This window comes from Squalius cephalus, assembly GCF_949319135.1.
Source record: "Squalius cephalus genome assembly, chromosome: 25".
Classification (NCBI taxonomy): Eukaryota; Metazoa; Chordata; class Actinopteri; order Cypriniformes; family Leuciscidae; genus Squalius; species Squalius cephalus.
In genome coordinates this window covers 13,871,965-13,889,827 of record NC_137146.1, presented here as the reverse complement: position 1 = coordinate 13,889,827, position 17,863 = coordinate 13,871,965, and the positions used below count along the sequence as shown (strand labels likewise).

Below are 17,863 nucleotides of genomic sequence, written 5' to 3'. Positions count from 1 at the left end.
TGCCTGCAATTCATTAGGGGAAGTGGGCCCTATTTAAATGCAAAATACGGAGTTGAATCATTGTTAACTGAATCGTGCATCAAACTGAATCATTCTAGACTTGCAAAACCCGCTTTGATTCGAAACAGTCGTTGTATTCATTTTAATACAACATTTGTGTCAATACATTAGCAATGCAAGCTAACAGCTGGTTAGCTTCAGTTAGGCTGCTGAAATATTAATGCCAAGTAAACGAGTAGCATCGTAGAATAACTAAAGAATAACCAAACATTGTTATTCACCTGTTACGACGACTATAAGTTTGACCAACTAACAGCTAACTACTTAAGAAGCACAAAACATTTATCTTTTCGGTAAATGGACAAATATCTCCCACTTAATTATGTGTCATGTCAAAATGAAGTGTCTGATAAGTATATAAAGATATTGAATCTTGACAACTGTCTCTGAGGTCCAGCTGTAACGGCTTGAGGTCTCTATGCTGCTGCTTAGCTGAGGATTCCACAGAGCAAACGAAGCGTTTTACGCCACAGCGACCCCTAGTGCTTAAAGCGCCCATTTCAATACCAGACTTTTGACTTTTTCTAAATTATGACTCATTTAATCTCCTTTCAAACGTGCAAGACAATCTGAATGTACAACTAACTATAATTTAGTAACCTTTACTACCTTAGAACTGGTTTATTACTTCACCAAATGTGGCAAGATGTTCAGCATTTTATACAATGCAAAATGTTATCAATGAGCAACCTGCTAACATTTCTCAGAAACTATCGGCTTCCTGTATGTTCTTGCAACTATTCACTCCAAAGTGGCAACATTTTGTTCTAAATGAATTAGAAAAGATGTAATTTTACAATGTTCCTGTCAGGGCACCAATTTAATGACATTTTGAATGAACAATATTAGTCTTGCACTGTTTAATTGACAGTACAGACAGTCAGCCAGCCTGTATTGTAAAATCAATCTCAAGAGATAATCAAAATATGTCCAGCCATTGAATCAGGGTATAGGGAACTGGAAGGTCTACCTCCAATAGACCTTAGACAGGTTAGACACCATTGAATTGAATGTGGATGAAAACAAAGCTTTGTGGGATAGACTTACAGTCTTTACAATTTCATGCCTCAAAGACCATTTAGGAAGGCATTTCCCCTTGTGCAATTGATAGCAGTACTATCCTAAATATGCATTAATATACATATTTATTTTTCCCCTTCCTCCCCATTTACACTTTTCTACAGATAATCCAATATTTCAGGCCCCAACCCAGGCATAACCCAAATTAATGACATGACAAACATTTTATATGCATGTTTTGTTTAATATTTGTTCATAATAGTAATATTTATGAGGATTTCTCTTATTTTGCTATCTGGCCTCATACAATGTGATGAACAAAATATATGATTGTACAAATATCTTATTGCACAATATCTTTTTATTCTCTTCAATGAAAAAACAAAACAAAAAAACGATATATTATAGAAAAATATATTTTCATGCCTGACACAGCAATAAGTAAACAAATATGGTGCAAGAAGTAAATACATGTATGAAATAAAGAAGGCCTAGAATAGGAGTAAGAATGCTGGCAACATGTTTTCACTGTTTAAGACCAGACACAATGGGGCCTTTATTAAACAGAAACTTCCACTTCTGCCACTTCTGTCTTTACAAGATTTTCCTCAAAAACTTGAGAGTCTTCCTGTAGCTTCTTCTCAAACAAGAGTTGAGTATTTATTCTCTTCTTTTTCTGCAGTGGTTTTCCCCTTGATACTCTCTCACGATGCCTGATTCTGTCCAGTCTCCTTCTGATTGTGGAATCATGTACTTTGACTTTAGCTAAAGCAAGAGAAGCCTGCAGCTCTTTAGATGTGATTTCAGGGTTTTTGGCGACTTCCTGGATGATTTTGCGTTGCGTCCGCGGAGAGATCTTAGTTGGTCGACCACTCCTGGGAAGATTCATCACTGTTCCATGCGTTTTCCATTTGCAGATTATAGATCTGATTGTGGATCTGTGCAGTCCCATAATCTTCGAAATGGATTTGTACCCCTTACCTGCTTTGTAATGAAAAATGACCCTTTCTTTGAACTCTTCAGGAAGTTCATTTGATCGTGGCATTATGCATTTGCTGAATCTTTGTGCGGATTTGAATCAAAATCAGGTTGCTTCTGAGCAATGCTTCCTGTCAGGAAAGCTGACAGGATGATTCAGTGTTACTGCAGCGTCCAACCACAAGGTATCTGTGAGTGAACAAATACCAAATTAGGTTTTAAACCTTCTGGTTCTCAAGCAATAAAGGACTGGTTTTACTGCAGGAGATATAAACAAGAATGAGTGGCGTCACACCGTCAGGATTAGCCCAGCTTATAAGAGATGCAGACAGTTGAAGAGGTCAGGACACAGAGTGGAGATCTGTCAGAATATACAGTCATGTGAAAAAGAAAGGACACCCTATTGAATTCTATGGTTTTACATATCAGGACATAATAGAAATCATCTGGTCCTTGGCAGGTCTTCAAATTAGGTAAATACAACCTCAGATGAACAACAACACATGACATATTACACCATGTCATTATTTATATAATGAAAACTAGGTCAAGATGGAGAAGCCATGGGTGAAAAACTAAGTACCTTACTGCTTCCATAGGAATGAAGAGGGTAAGTAGAAGTCAGGCACTGCTAATCAGATGGCTTTGATTAACTTATCATGAGCATGCAATACTAAGGAGGAAAGACATCAGCAATGATCTAGAGAAGCAATTGCTGCTGCCATCAATCTGGGAAGCGTTATACAGCCATTTCCAAACAATTGAAATCCATCATTGTAAAGTGAGGAAGACTATTTACAAGTGGAAAACATTCAAGACAGTTGCCAATCTTGCAGAAGTGGACGTCCCAGCAAATTCACCCCAAGATGCAGTGCTCAGAGATATCTAAAAACACCCAAGAACTACACCTCAGACTCCACAGGCCTCAGTTACCATGTTAAATGTTGAAGTTCATGACAGTACAATTAGAAAAAGATGGGACAAATATGACATGTTGGGAAGGGCTGCCAGGAGAAAGCTTCTTCTTCCTAAAAAGAACATGGCAGCACGGCTTAGGTTTGCAAAGTTGCATCTAAACAAACCTCAAGACTTCTGGAACAATGTCGAGACAAGACCAAAGTGGAGATGTTTGGCCATAATGCACAGTGCCACTTTGGCGAAAAGAAAACTCATATCAACTATCAAGCTCTGTGGTGAAGGGGTGATGATTTGGGCTTGATTTTCAGCCAGAGGACCTGGGTACCTTGCAGTCTTTGAAGCTTGGCCAAACTTGGGTCATGCACACCAGCAAATCTACAACAGAAGGGCTGAAAAAGAAAATAATCAAGGTGTTGCACTGGCCCAGTCAAAATCCAGACCTCAACCCGATTGAAATTCTGTGCCGGGAACTTCAGAGTCTGTGCATAAACAAATGCCCAAAGGCCAAAATTCCTCCAGAACAATGTGAGAGCTTGTCATACAGAAAATGATGACTTCAACTTATTGCTGCTAAAAGTGTCTCTAAAAGCAACTGAATCATTGGTTGTTCTTAGTTTGTCTCACATGGCTTCTCCATTTTGGCTTTATTTTTGTTAAATAAATAATGACACAGTCACTGAGTAATATGCCATGTGTTGTTCATCTGAGGTTGTATTTACCTAATTTTAAGACCTGCTATCACCAGATGTTTATGTCCTGATACTTAACCATATAATTAAAAAGGGTGTCCTCATCATGAATGTATGCTGTGTCACCAACCTCTGTTTGTGGGACGAGGCTCTTAGTATTAATAATGCTCATGCATTACCTCAGATTATGGGTATTATACTGAAAACAGATTGTTGTTAACGTCAATCCGCTTTTGCCAGGTCAACTTTAACCTTATTAGATCAAGTCTAGACTCTTTGACCTAATAGCCCACATTCAGGGTGGGATATTTGTAGCATATTCACAGCAAACTAAAATTCAATTCTGTCTGATCACCATGTCCCTGGCTAAAGTGAAATAAAAGGTTCAAATTACACAACCAAAAATAAGGTAAAATGGCAACACTAGAACAGGCTTTTCTTATGTTTCCAGAGTAGTCAAGTCAAAGAAAAAAAAGGTCATTTAAGTTAAAAGTGTGTTACACTTCTCTACTTTTGCATTAAATCACTACATTAAAAATTACTTTTAAAACAAATGCTTTTAAGACAACTGCAATGCTGGCTAGCTTCAGGTCTCAGGTAAAGTGACGTCGAGGTGAATATTTAAGGAATATTAATGCAAATTTAACGAGTGACATACAGCAAGCAACATTTATTATTCAAACTCTCTAGCGTGGTGAAGCTTTGCCTAAACGTCCACTTGTTCGGATAAAACCCTTCTACATTATATATTATCCCGAAAACCGAGTGGCGGACACGTACTTAATCTTACCCGTTTGAAATGTTGAGCTGTAAGAGGTTGAGGTCTGTGCTGTTTCTGTCTCTCTCTGTAGCTGGAGATTATAGGGATGGGAAATCAGTACGTAGAGCGAGTGAAGCGTCATAAGCCACAGCTCAGAAATACAGCGACCTCTAGTGTATATAGAAAGATACTGCGACCTCCAGTGTTCACTTGCGCCAGTTCTTTCGTGTTCTCAACTTTTTTTTGACTCCAGGGCCGTCCATTGCCTGTATCATTTTTCGAAGGTCTCATGACTGGATAATGATATAGAGTAAGAATCTTTTTTTTTTTTTTTTAACTCATTTTATACCAAATAAAATATTTTAGAACTGCGGGTTGAATAATTCTGATTATTGTTTTAGTAGCAGCAAGAAAGCGTCTGATTAATTCGCTCTCAAAGGTAAGTGACACCAAAGAAAACTAGCCTACCAAGAAAAAAAAAGGAATCGGCAAGGAATAAACCAAACAATAACTGACATTGTGTTGTCTTCACGGTATAGTTTTAAGTAAAATGGCCACCTACCGGTTTTCAAATAAATCATTTCCCATCAATATCTATCGCTATGTTCAATCTGATATGTGCTTCCAAAAGGTACACAAAACATGTAGATTAATCTTACCAGGCAGGGTCTGTTTCTCCATCCAGTCATTTGACTAAATTCCGTTTTAATACCGTCAACATGAGACCCCTATGGACTTTATATGGATAACATCCACACCCAGCAGAATCTGTCTTTAGTTTCATAGATGACTATGTCTTCTTAGTGTTTATAAAACAGTTGTATCAAATTATGCAAAATAGGGATGTCTGATATCTATTGTAACTTGATAGGGGCCGAAAGACAACTTAAAGGGGGGGTACAATGGTGTTTCATGTATTCAGAGTTGTTTACAGTGTTAAAGAGATGGATTCTCATGCTTAACATGGCCAAAGTTTTTAAAAAATATTTTGGACGAATAACGGAGAATTTCTGTGCCGAAAATCTTACTTCCGGGTTGGTACAAGTTTCGGCTGTTTTTTTTTCGACCGTGGATCTAATGACGTAGACCAGAGTGGAACTCCTTATATGAGCATTTCTCCCGGAAAAGCTCGCCCGCGCACACGTTGACCAGAGGAGAGCGAGACCGCGCACATCAACGCGCTTCAACAGGAAATCATCGGCAGCGCTGCATAGTGTCTCCAAAGTGTGTTTTTGGATGTGAGGGAAAGCTTACCATGTTCAGCTTCCCAAAGAACCCAGCGTTAGGAACAGTGGATGCAACGATGAATGTTTTATAAACAAAGCCCAGATCGACGGATTCTCTCTATGGCTCTGGCTTCGCCCACACGGCCCGCCTCCAGACGCTCGGTTTTTTCCGGAAAGACTCGGTACAGCTTATCTTTCTTTTATAAATATAATAAAACTAAAGACTTTTTGGAGATATGAAGGATGCAATACTACTCTATAGGTACTCAAGATTAACAGGAGATTGAGTGAAAATGAGCATTTCACCCCCCCTTTAAATAAACCCCCAGTAATTTTCCATTCAAATAATCTGTCATAACATATCTGTTGGTAGCCTATAAATAAACTACATGACAAACATTTGTTAGGTACTTCTTTTTATTCCCTTCCCATAAGAATAGCCACATTTATGAGGAATTCTCTTATTTTGCAATCAGGCCTCACACAATAATGAGATGGATGAAAAGAGGTCAGTACAAATATCTTACGCTAAACAGCCAGTCGAGAACTGAGTTGCTCTAAATATAAAAAAGTCTTTTACTATTCATTCCTGACTTGTCAACATCATAACAAAAGGTAAAAAATATGCCTCCAGGAGTAAATACAATTGTGATATTGCACAATAGTTTAAAGTACAGTATGTACAATTTCACATACAGTGGTCATGCTGCCATTAAAACAAGTTGAATACACAAGCAAAATGCAATTATAATATGAGATACAGATGAGTAAATATATTATATTGTTTACACTTTCACTTGTATACTTACTCGTAAACAATAAAATGTCAAAGCCTTTTTGAATTGGTGTGGTGTCAAAAAAAAATCTGTATTTACATTTAACAGAAAGGCCTACATGTGCCACATGAGAGGCAGCAAGAACTGAGCTGAATAATAAAACAAACTTTATTATTATTAATTAAATTTTTTTTTTACAAGAGACCTCCTGCCATGAAAAGAGACAAAAATCACCCTCACAAAACAAACTCAAGATGTAGAAAGAATAATACTGTAAAAGGTAAATGAAAAGGGGTCATATTATGAAAATTAAACCAATCAAAGCGTTCTTTCTTCACTACAAGGAACATTCAAGTACATTTTTTTTTCTTCACAGATCTTCAGAACATTTTGAACATTCGGGCTTCCCCTAATACACATACAGATGATACACAAACAAAGGCTAGATCATCTACAAAATATCCTCATAAAAATATATTCATTATTTCATTTATTGTGAACGTTAACTGACTTAACCCTAAAAGTGTACAAAACAATAGGCTATGTAAATTTTTCAATGTAAATGAGGGGTGACGATTTTGATGTTAGATTATGAAAAAGTGTGAAATATCATGACTCTCGGATTCTCGGGAATCAGCAATCCCTCATTATCTTCTCCAAAAAGGTCCATTTGAATATCAATATTTTATTATAAATGACCTAAATTAACTTGTGGTTATATTCTGTGAATGTGATTGCGAACTCAGAGAACACTTCCAAACATGTCATTATACACAAAACCTTCCAAAAAGAATAACACTGTAATATTATTCTAAATTATAAGAAGCATATTCACTGTTAGCAAAAGCACATGAATATGAGAGCTGATGAGACAACGTTAAGATTTAGTTTGAGAGAATTATAATGAACTATTCAGATCAGAGACTGAAGTGCTTGGAATTATTCCAATACATGGCAGATATAATACTATATCTCTTGATATTTATTACAAATAAATGCATCACATATAAATCTGAGGGTGAGCAACATCCGCTTTCTAAAATCAATCTGTGAACCAGTCTCTGAGAGAATACATACATCTGTATGTATATGTAAAGGAAATTTTTTATATAAACAGTAAATGATACTTGAAAAAAATTGACATAATTTGACAAAATGCACATTGCAATAATTGTTTTAAATGTTTTAGCATATATGCAAAATAATGTCCCATTCAGAACATGTATATAACATTGGCATTCCGAACACTTCTAAACTCATGAACATTGGGTCTAATTTCCGCTCAGACAAATATATCAATAAATACAAACAGCCGATTTAATCGTTGGGATTCTTCTTTACCTATTTAACCAGATAGAGTAACATCTACATTGACAGCTGATTGAATCCTAAAGGCACCTTGAATTAAGTCATTCAATCGGGTGTCAGTGGTCCCACCTTCTTCATCTATGACAAACACTAATAATACACATTTGGGTGTTAATCTGCCAGATAGATGTCACTGTGCCAGTGCTTTACCACAGCCTGCATAAATGACACACAGACAAAATGATGTCTCAAAATAACATCTTTATGCCATGATACATGCCTTCAGCAAAACAAATGCTTAAGACTGGGAGGTGTTTGGCAAGGAACAGTAAACTGAAGGCTTCCACAGGAAATAAATGAGTATAGCTGTGCAGAAGGCTACAAATATTCAGTGTCGATTTGACATAATTCTTGGTGCATGCCTTGATTTTCTTCCCCTCACTGAAACACTGATGATATACAATCTAATGTCATCTTAAAATTAAATCTCTGTCGTTTGTGCAGTGAATTCATATAGAGCATTTAACATTTACAGTCTGTCTAAAACATTTTCCACACAAGGACTTTTTGTAAGATTAAGCAAAAGGAATTTTGGCAAATAACTGTTTCTGTAAAAAGAAAAAAAAAGAACACATGGTGAAATGATTTATTAAGATGTGATCCAGAGATTACACACTTAAAAGACTTTTGCCAAAACACAATAGAAAGAGACAAGCCAGTCACTATGTACAGGACAGTTTCTCAAACTGGTGATGAGCTTGATCCAAAAACATTAGTTCTGATACTCAAAAAAAGATTCTGAAAGAGTCTGTACACCCTCATTAGATGAACCATTCCTTCTTGCTTTCGTCGATGGTCTCTGTGAAATTGGGCTCGGTGCCGATAATGGCGGCGTCAGCTGACTCGGACGACTCTCCCCCCTTGGCCTCGTTGGTGTGGTAAGTGCCTTTATGGCGGAACATGTACCGGATCAGAAACACCAGAGTGCACAGAATAGTGAAGATCACCACTGCGATGATACCTGCAAAGAGAACACATTTACGGTTAATGCATTTAAGAGCAGATAACTTCAAAGGAGTAATTGTTCATCTGAATTAGATATGAATATGCTGCCATCTCACCTCCTATTATAGCCGAATTCCTGTTAACTCCATCCGGTATCACTCTTTCCTCATTGAAGGGGAAATCAACACCTACAGGAGATCATCATAATAAACTTAATAAGTTTACATTTATCGGCATCGAAGTCGGCATTGGATATTTAATTGTGCACGCTAATTTTCCAGATTTTTACATTTGAAAAATGGATAGTTAAAGTTAATCTTTAAAAATGCAAATCATTTAATATCTGTTAAATCTTTAGCAAAGATCATAATGAATATCCACTTTTCATATTGTATATTATGACGCCTAAATTCACTTGTATTTTAGTATTTTAAGGTTCTTTAGAACCTTTTCTTCTATAAGAGCGAGACTGAAAATAAATAAATGTGAAAACAGTGACCAGTCTGACTTGTCCAATTCTGAGAAGAGAATGAATATTGTTCTCAATGCCAAAAAGCATTTAAGTCCCCCTGTAGTCAATAATTTTATCCCTTAAAACTCATCTTTGATCACCAAAATGACATATTTAATTAAACGTTTTTTCCTGGAAAAGTTTTTTCATTCATGCCTTCAAATGACTTGAATGTAACTCTACTACACCCTTGCCTCATTTAGTATATGTGGTTCTATGAATATGCAAATGAGCCCCGCCTCCACTCACTCACACCAGCTCAGAGATCCACTCGTTGATGTGATTGGTCGTGATGTCAGAAACTCCAGCGATTTCAAATCGCGTTTTTGAGACTGTCTTTGTTTCACTGCAGTTTTAAGGAGAAAATACTCAGCAATGGTGTTGACTTGTGTATTTACACATGGTTTGTCTTAAAGCATATTAAAAACACTACATAGACATATAAACAACGTTAAAAACGTTTCACCACAGGGGGACTAGTTTACATGTGGATTAGTTTTTTAAGGAGCTGCTATTACTAAACAGAATTCTTCTCATTATGTTTGTCAGATACACACATAATGGTTTAAAATGATGCACTAAAGCATTGCTGAGTGAAGCATATTGGTCTTTACAGAAGCCATTTTGTCCACTAACTGGCCATTGACCTTTTTACAGAATGGCAGCGAACAGTAGCGGAATGCCTGTTTATTTAAGTCGAAAATATGCTACTGATGTATTGAACTTTCGTTCAGTATTTGTGTTTAATTTCTAAATCAAACTGAAAGCAATACAATAACAGTGGCAGTTAAAAGGCTGAAAGTGGACAGATCTTATCACTGAGGTCAATGCTTCACTGTGGAGGTGCTGCAATCAATAAACTAGAATTGGAAATTAAACAGCAAGGGGTTTTACGCTAGCCTGGTAATACCAGACTCTGCTACTTCACTTTGCTTCGTAGAGAGAGTCTGGAATAGCATAATAGAGAAGTGTTTTCTCTCTCGCGGGGGGGCGCTTGTCTGAAGTTTAAAATCATTGGTTACCCGTAAGCCAATCACATAACGTTTGGTTATGGCGTGTGTTATGCACATGCTCAGCCGCATCTAACTTCCACTGTAAACACATGTATGATGCAAAAACTAAACCATTGAGCGAAATACCGGAGTGAACATGGCTGTGAACGACTTTTGCAGATTATGTGAAGTAAATCTACGCAAGTACGCATCCACCACGGTACAATCAGCGTCTACGTCACGGCTCTCAGCCCGCCCTCTGTTCGTTGATTGGCCCGGCTGTTTTCAGGCCGGTGGAAAACTGAAAGATACGCTGCTATCTCAGACTGACTACAGGAGCGAAATGAAATTAGCGGAAGTAGGAAGTCTGACGTAGTCAGGCTAGTTTTACGCCACTCCTGGGCAATAATGAAGATATTTTAAGGATTTTAAAGTGTCCCTATTATGCTATTTTAAAGGTTCCCAAATTAGTTTTGGAACTCTCCTACAATAAGTTTACATGCATTCAAGGTCAAAAAACACTTTGGGTTTTAATGTCAAGCCCTGGTCGTATATGTATATGATGAGAAAATTAAAGTGTTTCGCAGTCACTCATACTATACCTCTCAGTATTAAATGTAGTTTTTTCCATTGCTTATTGCACTTAAACAGTTAAAAATACACACAAAATAATGTCAAAATGCCAGTCTTGGCGAGTGTTCACGTCAGTTATGTGTTAAAGGGATGGTTCGGAGTAATTTCAACCTAGGGTCCTTTGCACCATGACCTCGAGCCAAACACCCCCCCCAGAAGCCTTTTTTCCCTTGGTCGAACATTATTAAAGTTACAGCTTATTTAGAGATATCAGCTGAATGGCTTAGTGCAGGCGCTAATGGATCCCAGGTTGTATATTGTAAATTACCCCGGAATGGTACCAAACTTCTATGGGCTTTTCCCAAATCACGGAAGTGACCTCGACGTCCGGGTTAGCGGTAGCATGAGCCATCAGGCAAGTGTTATTTAAATAAACTCCTGATGTACTTACAAACTTTCCAATGCCTCGTTTTATGAGTACAGAACCTATTTGTATTACTATAGAAGTTATATGAAAAGAAAATATATATGTAACTTGTATACTTAAAGGGGGGGTACAATGGTGTTTCATGTATTCAGAGTTGTTTACAGTGTTAAAGAGATGGATTCTCATGCTTAACATGGCCAAAGTTTTTAAAAAATATTTTGGACGAATAACGGAGAATTTCTGTGCCGAAAATCTTACTTCCGGGTTGGTACAAGTTTCGGCTGGTTTTTTTTCGACCGTGGATCTAATGACGTAGATCAGAGTGGAACTCCTTGTATGAGCATTTCTCCCAGAAAAGCTCGCCCACGCACATGTCGACCAGAGGAGAGCGAGACCGCGCACATCAACGCGCTTCAACAGGAAATCATCGACAGCGCTGCATAGTGTCTCCAAAGTGTGTTTTTGGATGTGAGGGAAAGCTTACCAAAGAACCCAGCGTTAGGAACAGTGGATGCTGTTTGTTCCCTGCATTTCGACGATGAATGTTTTATAAACAAAGCCCAGATCGACGGATTCTCTCTATGGCTCTGGCTTCGCCCACACGACCCGCCTCCAGACGCTCGGTTTTTTCCGGAAAGACTCGGTACAGCCTATCTTTTCTGTTATAAATATAATAAAACTAAAGACTTTTTGGAGATATGAAGGATGCAATACTACTCTATAGGTACTCAAGATTAACAGGAGATTGAGTGAAAATTAGCATTTCACCCCCCCTTTAAAAATATAAAAAATATAGCAGTTTTTCCCTATGGTATCAATGTCAAAATTGTGGCCAGTGAAAATGCTGAGTGGCTAGTAACTTTGGAAAACCACTAGCCACGCTTACTGGTGAGCAAAAAAATGTATGTCAATTTTGTCAATTTATGTCAATTATGTCTTTTCTCAAAGTGTCTGAAACAAAAGTTCTATAAGCGATTCAGTCTCCTTTCTGAGAGCCTACTCTGCTCTGATTGGTCAGATGGCCCAGTCTATTGTGATTGGTCTACAGCTTACAGCGCGTACTGGAAAAATAAAAATCCCATTACCATATCTGAATTTCAGCTCCGGAGGCTTCCTCAGCACTTATAAACAGTGATACGAACAGTAACGATGGCATCGGTTTTACTTTATCAATTCAAGTGGATTTGCTTCTGCAGTATTATTTGGGTAGTTTAAACGTGTTCACCTGCGTCTAGGTGCCAAGGGTCGGTTGCAGCAGACATGGGTGGGATAGTGAGGGGTGATGCTCCGCAGTTGGATTCCACCAGTTTACCCTGGTGTGAGACGGGTGCAGAACCACGGGACCTGAGCGCAGCTTTCAGAGGAGCAATGCTGTTGAACTGCACTCTGGACAGGCAACCCACAAACCCGGGTGTGTTGTATTTTTCTATAAGCACCGGATCGATGTAACCAGTTTCTGCAGGAAGAAGAGATAAAGATAGGCATCTAAAGTTAGACCAAGAGCAAGAGAATAATCAGCATCTAAATGTTCAAAATGTCAGACAGGCTGAAATTCAAGATAACTGCAGAAAACTGATCCAAGCCTTGTTCCGGGAAATGTATTCCATTTCATTGGAATAAAAGGATAAGATCAATGCCTGTTCATGTATAATGTACATACACAAGAGATCTGTGTTACAATGGCATTCTAAAATAAAACCTTGAGGGGGCAACTTTATCTGAAATATATCATTTACACTTGCATTACAAATATGTCTCTTCATTCATGCCATTCCCATTCAATGGGATTTTACACAATTTAAATGCAAACAATGTTTACGTGTCACTATAGTGAATATTTAAAGGAATAGTTTACTTAAAATAAAATAAAAATGTAATTTACTTACTGTCATTTGTTTCAAAACTGAATTACTTGGTTTTGATTGTTCGAGTTTACAAAAATCATTTGAATGCTTTGTTCATGTTTCAGCTAACTGGAGGGGAAGATTATTGAATTTGATCTAATGTTGTTATTGTTAACTAAAAATACTAAAAATTGTGACACTTTACAATAAGGTCTCATTTGTTAATGCATTAACAAACTAACAATGAGCAATATATTCGTATATCGTTTATTAACCTTTGTTAATGTTAGTTAATACATTTTTTAATGTTTATATTAGTTGACAGTGCACTAACTAATGTTAACAAATACAACTTTTGATTTTAATAATTTATTAGTAAATGTTGAGATTGACATTAACTAAGATAACTAAATGCTGTATAATTATTGTTAATTTAACTAATGTTAACAAATGAAACCTTATTGTAAAGTGTTACCAAAATGGTATTTCCTAAAGCTGAAATAAAACAAAACGATAACTTTGTTTTAAAAAACAAAACTTGTGATAATTAGAAATGTTGCCTAGGCAACTAACTGAATTAAAACAATTTTAAATGAAATAAAATACGTTATTAAAAAAAAAGCACATAAAATTACTACAACTAAAATATATTAAAATACAAAAATAAAAGCTAATTCAAAATATCAACAATGCGTGTAATATATACTAAACCAACAATGGATTTGTCATGTATCTCCTTTGGACTTTTATGTTTTGTTTTGATTTGCTTTATTTCCGGTTTCCTGTTTCTTGTTTGAAAATCAAATACTTTCCTACTAATTCTGGAACCTTCCGCCGAGATGCTGAAGTGCACACTCGATGGACATTTTACTATCCCGTGAGGTCACGGAGAGGAATCGTGAATGGTGGTGGAGAGATGCAACTGACCATATTTCACATGCCAGTGATAACATTGCAGATGTAGTACGAATTTCATTCATACTACACATATTCATACTATATAAAACATACTTTTGTAACGTTTGCGAAGTAAGTTTCAAAATGTAGTACATATGCGATTTTGGACACAGTGCTGTTTGCTGTGTTAGTTTGTCAGTTGTTTGGCACTCTCATGTTTTTCTTGCATTCTAGTCTTCTTGTTCTCCTGCCCATTGTGTTCCTTGGTTCCTGTTTTAATTTAGCTATTAAACATGCCTGCTGTTAGTCCCTCACCTCTGCCTGTCTTCCTTACCTCTACCATGTTACAGATTGGTTCCTCGCACATCAAATGACTTCAGAAGGCTTGTTATATAAGTATTAAGCACCACTCTCATAAAATTTTGCATAAAAATTGCCCTCTGAAAAATTTGATAAGAGCAACCAACATTCTTCAAAATATCTTCATTTATGCTCCAAAGAAGAAAGAAAATCATCAGGTTTGCAATGACATGAGGGTGAGAAAATGATGACAGAACTACCCCATAAACCTATACTGCTCAACAGTCAAAACCAATCTTTATACTCTACGAGTAATCCTGACATAAGATTAAAACAGGCATTTTCATAAAGCACTTTAAATTACAGTACTCTATTATCTCCCCCTACTTTTTTGTTGTTGTTGTCTTCAGGCACACTGAGATATCCTGGTACCTTCAAAGTGCAGCAGAGATTTGCCTGCCGAACACCTTGCACCAAACACAGACAAAAGAGCCAGTCTAACTGCTGCATTACAGACGAAACCTCTTCAAAGCATCTGCGGTGTGTGTGCAGCTAAATTCAGCATTCTCTCACCGCAGCCACAGGTAAAGTACACACGCTCTCTACATAGAAAACACACAATGAGAACAATTGATAAAAACAAAAACAAAACAAGCTTACTGTGTTGTGCAACAAGAACACCTCTTAGGGATGATGTTTTTTTTATTCAGAGCATCACAGTAAAACATTTTATACAGCTGGTACAGTGCATATCAAAAGTATACCAGTGGTTCAAGATTGTGCGCCATTATAGTGAGGATTCCTTTTATTTTAAAGTCGCCATGAATCTTATTTTTCTATACAGAATGAGCAGTTGCAGTTTAATAAGCAGTTGCAGTGCTTATTAAAAAATGATTTATCCGTGCACATCATATAAAAAATAATAATCATATACCCATGTAATCTTTAATCAAAAATGTTAACCTCCCCTCCCCTTGAAACGACATCTCTTCTCATACTGTACGTCTCTGTGGAGGGTGGGACTAAATATCCTCCACAACTGACTACAACCTGGCATTAAGATCTTTTTCCATATAGTTTGCAACTTCCTATGATCTAATCAATTCCTAAAAGTCGGAATCAAATCCCCGCCCAACATTTTTCTCATTCCAGAAGTAGATTCATTTTTATGTACGTCACAGTAGGGAAGAAAAGACTATCGCATCTTCCGTTTCATGTCGACTTTAAATCACAATCAAATTTCTGAAACTGATTTCCACTAAAAAACAAGATGCACAAGTGAAATTTGAATTTTTATGAATTCTTCAGAATTTTTTATATACACACACAAACATATGAGATATTATTTATTACATTCACACACACACACATATATATATATATATATATATATATATATATATATATATAATTTTTATTTTCTTTTTATAATGACATATCTTTCAATTCACAAACAATGGCAGAACACCACTTAATTTCCCAGAATGCTCTAAAATTATATTATTTAATAAATATAATTTTAATATATAATTTACATTTATATAATTTGTAATATGATGCAGGCTGCAAGATGAAACTCTTTTAAAAAGCACCTAAGAAGTTCTGTGTTCATGTGCTATACTAATGAAAGTCAACAAACATTCGCTACATCCAGAAATAATGGGCCACAAACACCAAAATATTTCACATGTAGGTCTCAAAGGGCCAAAATGGAATTTCCCCCCTCATGCAGCCTCCTCATACAACTAAAGTCAATCTTGCAGCTCAGTGCTCAGTAGAAAGCAAGGAAATGTGATAACATTCTCGTGAATACTAGTCTCAATCTCAGGTTCTTGCAGGCACAAGCCAGACAGAACATTTGTTCATTTTCCACAAGATGCCTGTGAATACCAATACGCAAAATATGATCCGCTTCAGTGTCAACAATCTGTTTTTCACTGTGAAACGACGGGGGTAATAAGAAACAACAGTGCTGTAGAGACCGTACATCTCTCATGTGAATTATCTCATTAAATTCTGTTAAAGCCTTTGCTTTAAATGACTAGAATATGAAATGAGAGAGAGAGAGAGAGAGAGAGAGAGTAATTTCATCACTTGCATGAAAAAAAATTACATCTAAGCAAGGCAAATTAAAAGATTATTATTCTCGTCACATTCAGATTCAAAATCTGCTTTATAATGCAAATATTTTCAAGAACATGGTTACTGCAGAGGACATAAAATGGTTCATATTTGTTGTATGAAATATAACACGTTCTGCTGTATATGGGCTCCTCAGAGGCGTGAAACGTGGCTGGAATATTTATGAGAATTGACTGATTGTTGCTGCAAATTCAGGTGGAAAGCTCTGGAGATTTCCCCCTCGCTCTTCATGATGCTCTGATTATTAGGGACGTGCTGCAGTATTTGCACTTGCATTACCCCTTGTTTTGTGCAAACCAGACTTTCATTGCAGGGTTTTAACCCCATTGATGAATTGTTTTATTCTGCAAGCAGATGGCTTGAATCAGCCACAGTTCTGCTTTCCCCCAGTCGACATTAAGAGGGAGGAGGGAGCACTGCAGATTCTTTGTTTCTCAACGCCACAAACTTTACTCCCCAGTCATAGTTACAAGAATAAACTAACATGGATTTTTACAATTTAGACTAAAATTTCATCATGGCCTGCTTCTATAAACACCCAAATCCTGTTGTTTATCTTCCTGTGGTAAATAAAAGCAGACGATTACAGCTGGTTGTCTGTTTCCTGTTGATCTTAGAGGACACATGCATTTAGTGTCATGCAGAGAAAAAAGATTCAGGCTAATTAGATTCAAGGTCAAGATCTGTCTGATATGAAGGTGTGACCTGCTAGTGTTGGTGTCTCCCCCACCCAGCTCTGTATTAAAGCAACACCAGACGGCATTAAGTGTGTTTGTGTGCAGTGAATAATAAGATATGTCTGGGACACAAAAGCATCCACTACAAAAAAAATAAAAAGAGCAAAATATTAAAAATGAATATATAACTGCGTGTGGTCCATATAAGCTGCAAATGCTCTGCATACCCAAACCATTCGTGGACTTGCTGATTAGTATTAACACTGGGTCCGATTTTAACAATAGCACTTGTCCGAATCAACTTTTGGTAGTTTAACGATGGGAAAAATGGACGGCGCACATGGTCTAAAAGAGTTGTCCCTATTCTCTTAATGAGTAATGGCTGTGTTTTGGGCGTAACGTGGAATAACCCAATCAGAGTCTCATCTTCCATTCCCTTTAAAAGGCGAGGAAATAGATCTGCTCGTGCGCGAGGTTGAAGCCTGCAAGCAGACCATCTCCGGGACATTCCACCATATCTTTATGTACACAATAATAATCTTTTACATTGTATTCCTTTTATTTTTAATATTTGGCATGTTTGTGTGCTGCTGCATGTCCCTGTGTGTGTGGGAACCCAAAGCAGTGTACATGCCTATAGGCTCATATTATATTACTAATGCGCCCTTCAAAAAACAAAGAAATACTGTGCCATTGACTTTAGACCAGGTTTCAGTTGGTCAATGGCGCAGTCTATTTCAGTTGCCTCAAAATAGCAACG

General features: G+C 37.0%; 1 protein-coding gene across 2 annotated transcripts in view; it reads right to left on the bottom strand.

The window, feature by feature from the left end:
- Positions 1-6,056: 6,056 nt before the first annotated feature.
- The window catches only part of cntnap2a (contactin associated protein 2a), a 386,613-nt gene continuing 374,806 nt past the window's right edge, over positions 6,057-17,863 (bottom strand). For both annotated transcript variants that reach the window (XM_079862570.1, XM_079862571.1), the window contains 3 exons: positions 12,469-12,699; positions 8,857-8,928; positions 6,057-8,756 (listed from right to left, as the gene is read on the bottom strand). In XM_079862570.1, the coding sequence (XP_079718696.1) occupies positions 8,557-8,756; positions 8,857-8,928; positions 12,469-12,699 (503 nt within the window). In that variant the 3' untranslated portion in view covers positions 6,057-8,556. The remainder of the gene's footprint in view (positions 8,757-8,856; positions 8,929-12,468; positions 12,700-17,863) is intronic.